Source organism: Lolium perenne, chromosome 4 (assembly GCF_019359855.2).
Source record: "Lolium perenne isolate Kyuss_39 chromosome 4, Kyuss_2.0, whole genome shotgun sequence".
Classification (NCBI taxonomy): Eukaryota; Viridiplantae; Streptophyta; class Magnoliopsida; order Poales; family Poaceae; genus Lolium; species Lolium perenne.
The window spans coordinates 327963294-327973916 of record NC_067247.2 but is presented as its reverse complement, the minus strand read 5'-3'; the positions used below and the strand labels follow the sequence as shown (position 1 = coordinate 327973916).

Here is a 10623-nt window from a genome sequence, read left to right as displayed (position 1 = left end):
TTTTATAAACAATAATGTGGAATCGTGGTCAAGGTGTTCAGAAGATCGTAGCAATCAAATACTAAGCTAAAAAACATCTATCATTCACTTCTAGCAAAAATAGATTTTTCTTTTGCACAAGGAAAGGCGCCGATGGCGCTAAATTTCATTAAGACAGTGTACAACATGAATTACAATTCCCCGAGAAAGGATATTCTGAATAGAAAGAAAAACAGGGCAAATGCTACGATTTTGAGCTGAACTAGAACAACTATGGATAGACATAGACTGAGAGTGTCTTAATGCCTGATGAGATCGAGCAGTTGTGAGCCACACCATTGATTTCTCTTTCGATATGGAAGATGTTTACCTCTAGATTTCTTGAGGCCTTTTTGTACTGAGCGATTTGGCCACGCAGTTCTCATGGGACACATGAGCTGGTGATCTTCACTGCCGCAGCTCCTCTTGCCAAGATCAGATTATCTGTGAGGAAAGTCACTGGGGAGGTGTTAAGTTGTTAGGCGATCTTTGCAGCAAAGATAAGAGCAATAACTTCAGCATGAGAGGGGAAGGCGCAGTAGGGGAGGTAGCTTGAATCATCACTTTGGATTCACCAGAAGGATTCTCAAAATGGAAGAAAACACTTATTCCAGAAGCTGTTTGACCTTGTGAACCTAGGGCCTTCTTAGTTTTCCATGCAGCATCAGTGTATATCTTGGTACTTGCAATTAACGAATCTGACTTGATTGTGTCTCCTTGCTTGAGATTTTCCCTTTCTTCATTTTGATTCAGACTCCTAATTGTACCGATGAGAGGTTGCGACATGTTCGTCAAAACCTGAAATAAAACATATTTCTCCAAGTTTTGATTAATAGCATGGGCTATGTGCTGAATTTGTTTTGGATGGGTATCTTTTTTATTAGAGTTTATCATTTATAGCTTTCCTGATGCACCACATGAAAGTTAAGATATTGTTGAGAGTAGCATGAGGATGATTCATATTCATCAAGTTTTGTAGAATTTGAGAAAGGCTACCAGCATTAGAAATAATCATTTCAGTTCTTATAAACCGAGGTTCAGAGAACCAAGCAGCCTTGGAGAACTAACAAGTGAAGAAACGGCGGAAATTCAATTCGGCTCCCACGTGCGTATGCTCCCTCTACCAAAAAAGCATATTTCAAAATGTCAAAAAATTTGGATAAAAAATTCTACATGTGCATCTCCATAATGTATGTGCATTAGCCAAGTTTCACGAAAAACCAATGTTTTTTGTGGTCTATGTAAAAAGGAGAAACTTTATCTTGTGAAAAGCATTATTTTTAGCACTGAATTTTATCTTTTTTACATACGTCACATGATAAGTCGATTTTTTATGAAACGACTTTGTGAGCGCGTAGCACGTGAAGATGTACGTATGAATTTTTTGTTTCAATTTTTTTGAAATTTAAAATGTAAGTAAGATGCATTTCAAAATATAGGGAGTATATGCACCCATGTTCCAAAACACCACTCCGGTGAATATTGTCTTCCTCCAATCCACATCTGCAACAAAACTTGCTAATGTGTTTACTATATTTACCTGCTTTTGCTCCAGTGGGCATCGCTGTTAAAAGAAATCTCCAACCAAACGTTTGAAGTCTAGGAACCAACGATTTGTCCTTCCATATTTTATTGAGCAATAATTTTGTGTCTGCTCTTACATGTCTTGGGCTTGGTTCTCCTTGATGCTGCAAAAGAATTTAACAGGCCAAATATGCACTTTTTGAATTGCATTTACCCGAGGGAGTAAGCCTCCAACAAATTAGTAAGAATGCAAGATCCTAAAGACTCACCTAATGGTTGCCTACGAAGACGACAACTTGTGTGGTTATGTAGCTGAAAACTACATGTCACGTTTGATGCACATGGTTAAGAGTATATAATTTTTCAATTCTGTGGCAACGTACGGGTATTCAGCTAGTAAACTGGTAAAGACCTCACTTGTTTTGTTGAGTTTAGCGGACTGGTAATTACTAATTAGCCATATGTTTTTGTTTGTGCCTCCGCTGAAGGCTGTCTTCCCAAGTAACGGATGTAAACTGGCATGTACAAGCAAAACCTGGCACAGGATCTTCAGGTGTTAGATTGATAAAAAAGATAAACTCAATTACAGCCTTCTAATAAATGCATGTTAACTTAACTGCATACCAAGCCAGTTTGCGGCACCAGCAAGATACACAGGTTACTTCACAAGAGAATGAAACACAAACCAACAACAACGCTCTTCATGCAAGTAAGCACATTTACAGTGAGGTTTTAGTGAGGTTTCGGACAAACAACAACCCAGAAAAACTCTAGCCGAACATACCACTGACTGCTAACACTCTCACACACAACCTGGTCATAACCGCTCGACTGCAAGATAAGTATTACTCCAGTAACTGAACCACTCAAGGCACCACCTCAAATAATACACAAGCAGGTTCGCCGAGCAGCTCTATAGAAACTTGTGACCTGCATTGATCCGTCGTTCATTTGCCACAAAGAATCAACAAGCCAACACAGAATCTTGCAAGCCCGCCTAATGTTCACTCTTTGCCCTTGGTGAAGAACCGGCTGAAGCCCCGGTTTTGTTTGTCAGGCAACTGGTTAGCAATCGAGGAAGAGGATGAAGATCTCGATCTGTGCTTCGGACGCTTGGAACTGTTCGTTGAGACGAAAGGACTTCCCTCCACATCAGAAGGGGTCATGTGTGTCTTGTATCCGTTGAGGGGAGATACGTTCCCTGACTCGAGCATTTCCTGATATGCATCAAGCTGACCTGATGGTTTCTGGGTATGCTCACCTTCGGTTGTTACTGCAACGTCCTGCAAGAAGTCTTCCATTCGTTGCCGGGTTGGTGAGGAACCTATCGACTCTGCTGGAGGACGCATAGCTTGCAGTTGGCGACCAAGAATCAACATGGTCTCCTGGCACTCTGCAAGCTTTTCTGCTGCAGCCGCTATTTCTACCTCCTGCCATCAAGTTAAAGAACAGTGTTATAAGTTTTGAATTCCCAGAAATCGCAAGATTTCAGAATACAAATTTATAACCTATATTCTCAAGTATAAATGAGTTTATAATCTATATTCAACACTTGCTGCTTGGTTCTGAGTAGGATATGATTTAATGCTACTATGACTTTCGTACCTCGAATTCTACAACAGTATTTATACATCATCAACAATAGATGGACAGAAGGCCAATCATGAACAGGCATAATCCAGCAGCGAAACAAACATCATAAGGCAATCGTTATATAGAAATATTGTGAATCCAAAGCTCTACTCCCTCTGTCCAGAAATAAGTGTACTTCCAGCTTTTGTTCTAAGTCAGCCTTTTTTACCAAATTCGAAGGAAAAAGTAGCAACATTTATGACACTAAATTAGTATCACTAGATCTGTCTTGAAATATAGTTTCATAATATAGCAATTTGATGTCATATATGCTAATACTTTTTTTATAATAATGTTGGTCAAATTTAAAAAGTATGACTTACGACAAATGCAAAAAAGAACACTTATTTCCGGATGGAGGGAGGATGCTAAAATGACACATTTTGATGCGATTTTAAGAAGAAAAGTGCTAGTATTTATTAGTTATCATTAGTAGTACCTGGCTCGTTTTGGTATCTTCAATCTCGTCCACATGCATTGAACTCTGCTCATTCTCATATCTACATATTAAAAAGTCAAAGTGAGAAGAAACCAAGCAGAGGCATATATACTAACTATTAATAAGAAGACCTCAGTTTTACCTTTCCATCTTCTCTTCGAGATCTTTGTATCTGGCTAAGTCATCCTCATGACTCTGTCTTTCATCACTGAGTTCAGCTGTTAAAATCTCTATTTTGGACTGCAACACTTCTATTTCGCTTTCTAACTGATTTTTCCTTGATTCAAGCGACTTGTAGGATTCAACCATACATTTCAATTGTGTCTCAGCCAAGCTGTTTGAATTCTCACTGGCAGACAACTTGGATGTAAGCTCTTCCAGATTTTTCTCCATCTCACAAAACTTACACTGTGTATCTTCTATCATTTTGCTGCACCTCGCTAATTCTACCTCCAGATTCATCTTCTCGGATTTAAGTTGCTCGTAGTCATCCGGGGAGCACATCTTCACATCGAATCCGGCATCAGTAGGACCCACCATCTCAGGATCAGAAGATGAGTGAGGAATAAGTGGGCAAGGGCCAGAAATGTTATCTTTCAGTGGTACAAGCTGCACTTTGTTTTCAAGTAGTGTCACTTTGTCAACATAATCTAAATTGTTACTGTCTGTTTCCTTGGTGCTGTCTCTCAACATTGTGAACTTGATCTCACTAGTTTCTGAAAAGATACGAGAGAGTGCCATAATGATGTCATTTACGACATCTTCGTTTGACATAACTTTCTCAACCAGTGCAGAGAAGTGCTGTATTTTCTCACATAGCCCATCATAATCAGAAGGCACGCCTTGGTTCTTAGACATTTCTTGACCAAGTGACTTCACAAAGTCTTGAATCTTCAAGACGGCCTCTAAAAATTCTTGATCCATGGCATGTTTACTCCCAATGCTCAACCTCTTGCCTTGGTTCACTAATGATTCACTGTCAGCAACATCAACCATGTTGGTTGTATTCATTGAATCTGCCTCTTCTTCAATATCCTTCAGAATATTTCTGATACTGCTTAGTACCTTCCCAACATTGTTCTTAGGTGATTCAGAGTCCAGCAAGGAAGATATTCTGGACTGCAATTTCAAGAGTGGAGAACCCTCAGACAGCTGCTGTTTACTAGATGGAGTTCCTGGTGATGGTAAAGCTGACTGCAAATCTTTAACACCATTACTCTCAGTAAGACCAGACATAGCAGCCTCAGCATTGTTTATTTTCATTTTGTCAACAGTATTGCCATGGCAGTTAGTTTCAGAAGGCAAACAAGCTAATCTCTCCATCTCTAGGAAGTCATCCATCATTTCCAACTGGTTGGAACCTTCAGTGACACTGCTCTTAGCTACTTTGTCTTTCTTGATGTGGGAGAGCTCAGATACCAGAGCATTGGCCCAAGACTCAGTACAACTGCCTTCATCATCAACACCATCTTCGGACATGGATGTCATGCTAGGTGGATTACTTCCATTTTGGCTATGTACACCATCAAAGTGGATATCCATGTTTGGACTCTTACGTTGGTTACCATTCACCATTTGAACTTCCAAGCTGCGTAGCTTGCCTGCTATCTTAGCGTACATGCTTCTTGAAGTTTGTAGCTCACTGTTCCGTTTTGTCAATGCCTCTTTGACCATCTTAGTTTCTTCTTCCATAGTTAACAAACGTGCAGTCAGGAACTCATTCTCTTTCTGCATGTGCTGTAGATTATCAAAACCATAATCAGGAACTGGAGACATAGGGGACATAGGACGATGAAAGCTATTAGAATTCTTTGCGGGGGATCGTCGCAATCTGTTGTCTCCATAATCTCTGCCCATTCCCAGGCTCTCCACTTCCATTTTCATCTGAGCCAATGCAGCGGGGCCTGGTAACTTTTTTCGAACAAGACCACGCAATCTTTGGCATTCAGCTTCTAGTTTTGTTATTTTCTTAACATCCTCCAGGTGCTGCTTAGTTGCTACATCAGCTGAGCGCACACTCATGTTCTTTTCTTCATTGCGGATTTCAAGCTCTTTGGAGACAACATGCACTTCATACTTCAGCGAATTTATTTCCCTTTCACCTGACTGAATCGTGCTTTTCAAGACTTCAATTTCAGCTTCTGCTTGAGCCTTTTCCTCATCAATTTTCATCAACAAATCTGCCCGCTCTTGGAGTGATCTTGAGAGTGCATCATTCTCGGCACCAGCCCTGATGAGCTCATGATCAAATTCAATCAACTTTTCTTCCAACTCGGCCTTTATCTTCTCCCACTGTTTGGTTTTCGCGAAGACTACATCATGTAGCTTCTGCTCGCCTTCTTCCTTCACAGTTCTTACTTGCTTCATGCATTCTTTTAGAGCACCATCCAGATGGGCACCTCTTTCCTCAGCTGCTAGCTTAGACAACGTAACAGTTTCAAGCTGAACTTTCAGTGCTGAGGCTTCCGCTTCAGCTTTCTCCCAACCTAACAGTAGCAAAATAATCTCATAAAGAAGATATTTACAATAGTGATTCATAAACCAAATTGTATCTTGTGGGAGCACATAATGAGATCAACAAGAAAAATAATTCTGCCTATTAAACTAAACCAAACACCCACTACTGTAAGGTTTGTAGGAAAATGAGGAAGGTCAGTTATAGAGAATAAATTCATCTAGCCAGACCCCCCAAAAAAAGAAAATGAGTATAGAGATCATCTGCGCACCTGATACAGCTTCTTCAGCAACTTTAGCATGCTGTTTCACAAGGGCATCTTTGGTAGTGATCTCAGATTGCAATGCAGACACTTCATCATTCAAGTTCTTCACCTTTTCATCTAATATTTTCACTTCTTGTTCACATTCGGTAAGATGTGCATATGTTTCAGGTGAAATTTGCACAAATTTCGGAACTTTATCATCCTGCACAATAGAAGGTAATCTTAGAAGGAAGCAAACATTGTCATAGAGGTTTGAAACACAGCATACATTTATTTAGGGAAAGCAACTAGGTAAAGGAACTGGCTGCAACGCTAGCAAGCACAATCACTAGGTAATGAATAGATGCAACCTTAAACAGTTGGTTAAAACATAAGAGTATCTCTGACATCGCAATTACGAACTGTTTGCTTTAGCATTGTCAATCAGGAAGTTAGAAAAAAGAGTACTAGAGACATCACTGGTATTTAAACACATCTAAATAGAAAACAAACCTGTTCTGCTTGATTCTGCAAAACATCAGCGTTTGAGGATTTGTCAGATGATTTCTTCTTCCAAGGCCAGCTACGTCGGTCCATTTCACGCAAGGTATCTGATCACATAAGAGGTTAATGTTTGTTAGCAACCTAACGCAAGAAATTGCACATACATATCCTGCATATACAAGCGCACTGCTCAAAAGTAACTGAGATTAAGTTTGTATTGTCACCAACTGCAACAATAAAACAAAGATAAAGGTAGATATACGTTACATGCAAAGTATCGGTCAAAAGTGCAAACAGAAGTAAAAAAAATTCATTCCACGCAAAAGGTTCTCTTACACATCCATACAAATATTCATTATTGGCGGTGTTGGCAAGAACCAAATTTGCACGTAAGTCATACAGCAAATTAGCTGCTGGTGGGCAGCTGTTTTGACTCCGACCATTGTCAATATACGAAAGACACGATTTATAATATGTTCCTGTTTCCAGCAATCAGTTGACCGGCCAAGACATGTATCCAAACTCCAAAACCATAAGGTTTTGTCGTATTGCAGCTAATTAAAACTATAGAGGAAAGTGGAACTGATGAGGCAAGGAACTCCAAAATCGTATGGTTTTGTAGTATTATTACAGTTCAAGCTATAGAGGAAAGTAGAATTGATGAGAGAAGCCAAACTCCAAAATGCAAGCCAATCTTTAAGAAGCTAGCGAACACATAAAAACAGCACACTCTGTATCTGATAAAATCTGTTTATGTATGTGACAACCAAACCAAATTCAAGAAAACATCTCTCCACATCATGCATGTGTAAGCGTTTGTGCGATCGTGTAGGTCAGAGACCTCAAATGTAACGTAAGCAATCCTGTCGCCAACCGCGAAGACCTATCACAAAGGAAATAAAAGAAGGAAATATGTGCGATGCAGTGGAGTATGCGCCAGACAAACGAACCAGTATGCATAATTAGCGTGAATTGTTTTCTGTTTTCTTGCGCGCGCATCCATAATTCAAACTGCTGCTAGCAAGTACCCCCAACCCGCAGAAGAGGACATACGCATACAGTGGCTGGTGGTTGGGCAAAGTATTGTACACGGTTGAGATCCAATCATTCCACACCCATATATAGGTATGCGTACAATAATGCAATCAGGCAGTCATGTAGATCGGGTGGAGGTACGTACATAAACCCCGGCGTACCTCAAGGTTCCAGCATCATACATTCCATCTGGCAAGATCCAAAACCAGAAGCTTGTGTCACAATGCACACAGCTAGCATGTAGTAGGATAGAGAGTAGGACCATGGACAAGGAGGAGGAGGGCTAGTATGCCAAAGGAATTTTCATGCCCTCCAAAGCGCACGCGGTTGCGGTGCCCCCCACCCGAGAGGCCAAGTTGTGGGGTTAAAGCAGCAGCAGCAGCAAGAGCCGATCCGATCACCGTCATGCCAGGGCATTGACGCGAGCGGGGCAAGTAAGAGTCGTGTCACGTACTCAACACTCATGACTCAGCCTGTGGCTGGCTGTGCTCACCTAACTGGGCTTAATTAAGGCAGGCAGCAGGCAGCAGTATCTCTATCTCTATGCATGGACCATGGCGCGCGGCCGGGCGCCCAGGCTGGAGTTTGACGCGGACGCGGCAAGCGCAGCGCAGCTGAGCTCGGTCTCGGCGAGCGCGGCAGTTAAGGGCGCATGGCGGCCACCTAAGACGCCCGCGGCAGTAATGGCCGGCGTCGAATGTTTATTTAAGCCCATGCGGAGGGGTTGTTTGGCCGAACGGACCGACGGACGAGATGACCGGACACCTACTCGCCGCGCGCGTCGGGGAAGAAGAGTCCATCGGTGAAGAAGATGCTGCTGGTACAGACAGGCAACAGCGCTGAAGGTCAAGGGAGGGTGGGTATTTGGCTGTAGTAATAAAGACGGCGGGCGTGAGCCGGAGTAAAAGCCCGGAGCTACTACTCCGAGCACGATACCGCCATTAATGGCGGCGAATGCTCCGTCGGTTGATTGGATTTTAGTACTAGTAACCAGTCCCGCCACTCCTATTAAATCCATTCCTTGCATGTTCTACTACTAGTAGTGCTCCTATTTTTACCACCTCCTTTTACTAATCTTGTAAGTGCTAGTACTAGTAGCTGTGGATAGTACCGGTAGAAAACCCACGTTGTTTCAAGTATCAATCATGCTATACCCCCCGTGAGGAAAGGAAGTCGCCGCCGTACCCGCTGGAGAGGCGGCTTTCACGCGCAGAATCCGTACCGCGTGGAGCGGGTCTCGTAGCTTCGTTTTCATTCACTCACTCATGCCATCATGGAATGGAATGGAACATTTCCGGGAGGAAATCATGGAGGTGGACAAAACGTGACGACGGTAAAGCTGGAACAGGGCTGCCGGCCACGAACGACATGGATGGAGGCTGATCTGATGGCGCGAGCGAGCACAGTTCGTGACGACGAGGCCGACGCTGTGTGAGTGATTTCACTGCGACTGCTACTACTAGTGGTATGGTAAGGTATGTGTGTGCGATTCATCCACAAGAGACAAGGAGACACGAGCCGGGAAGTCCGGGAGGGCCGAAAACAAGCGGTCCAGCGGAACGAAAATGTCAAGGAACTGTGTCAACATTCCAGAAAAATATTCTCGGTTAAACAGTGAAAATTCAGAGAGCGCGGCTCGGCTTGCACGAAGGAGGGGCTCAAAATGGGGGGAAGTTTTTTGAACGAGACGAGCGCTGTTCGAACTATCGAAGGAAAACCATCCCAAAATTTCGCAGAAGGAGCTTATGCTGTGGGGAATTTTATTTTTGAATGAGCGCTATTCGATCTCTGTAAGAAAAACCATCGAAAAATTTCGCAGAACGAGCGTCTGCCGTGGGGAAGTTTTTTTTGTTTGAACGAACGCTATTCGAACTGTCGAAAAAAAGCTCAAAAAACACAGCAGAAATCCTGCACACATTGCACGAGCACCAAGCGCAATCGGACCACAGCAACATCCAAAAACAGAGAGAAATATTACGCGACCACACGAGAGAGGGAAGGGTGACTTACGGGAGGGGAGAGCTCGCGCCGAGGAGGTCGTCCGCGGAATGCAGATCCGGCGGGGTCGTCGGCGCCGGAGCCGGCCTTAATCCAACCGGCAGCTGGATCTGACGCGCGGCTCCGATCGGCGCGCGGGGGGGGAGTGTCGGTGGGCTGCTGCTGCGGCGGCGATGCGGTCGTCGCTTGCAGCGCACACTTGCAATCAATCAACCGCGCTTTAGCGGACTGGATGCCCCCTCACCTCACCTCACTCCCCCACTCCCCCTTTTGGCTCCCGCACCTTTTGCCCCTTTGGAATCGCACCTCCGCGCGGCAACTGCAGCAGCTAGCACGAGCGGCGAGCTCGCTGGTCCGGTAATGCAGCTCGGCTCCCCGGTCCGGGGCTGTCAATGGAGAATGGTGGCTGCGTGGGGGAGAGGAGGTGCGGGCGCTTTTTGTTATGGGGCGCTGCTGCTGCCGGTAGGTGGGCTAAAAAGCTGGGGAGGAGGGAGGAGAGGGAGGAAAGTGGCGAGGCGAGTGGGGAAAAGCCGAGAGAGTGATGTGCTGTGCAGCGCTGCCTCTGCCTGAGAGAGGAGAAGAAGAGGGAGCGGGTGACGGCAGCGCAGAATTACACGTCAACTCAAGGAAATGGTATACTGCTATGAATAAACTTGCCGAAGAAGTGTTATTTTCTGGTAGAAGCGATGACGCCAACAATGTATTCTTCTGGCTCTTTCACACGGGTACCAGAAGATCTCAATGTGTCACCTAGTATCTGCGATAAATGAGGGA

The 10623-nt window shown here is 43.8% G+C and overlaps 1 protein-coding gene across 1 annotated transcript; it reads right to left on the bottom strand.

Moving 5' to 3' along the window:
• Positions 1-2216: 2216 nt before the first annotated feature.
• LOC127296399 (filament-like plant protein 4) lies at positions 2217-10390 on the bottom strand. Its single transcript, XM_051326460.2, has 6 exons — positions 9862-10390; positions 6826-6923; positions 6340-6535; positions 3756-6099; positions 3614-3674; positions 2217-2972 (listed from the first exon to the last, which is right to left on the bottom strand). The coding sequence occupies exons 2-6, from the start codon at positions 6907-6909 to the stop codon at positions 2547-2549; spliced, it is 3111 nt and encodes a 1036-aa protein (XP_051182420.1). The 5' UTR covers positions 6910-6923; positions 9862-10390; the 3' UTR covers positions 2217-2546.
• Positions 10391-10623: the final 233 nt, after the last annotated feature.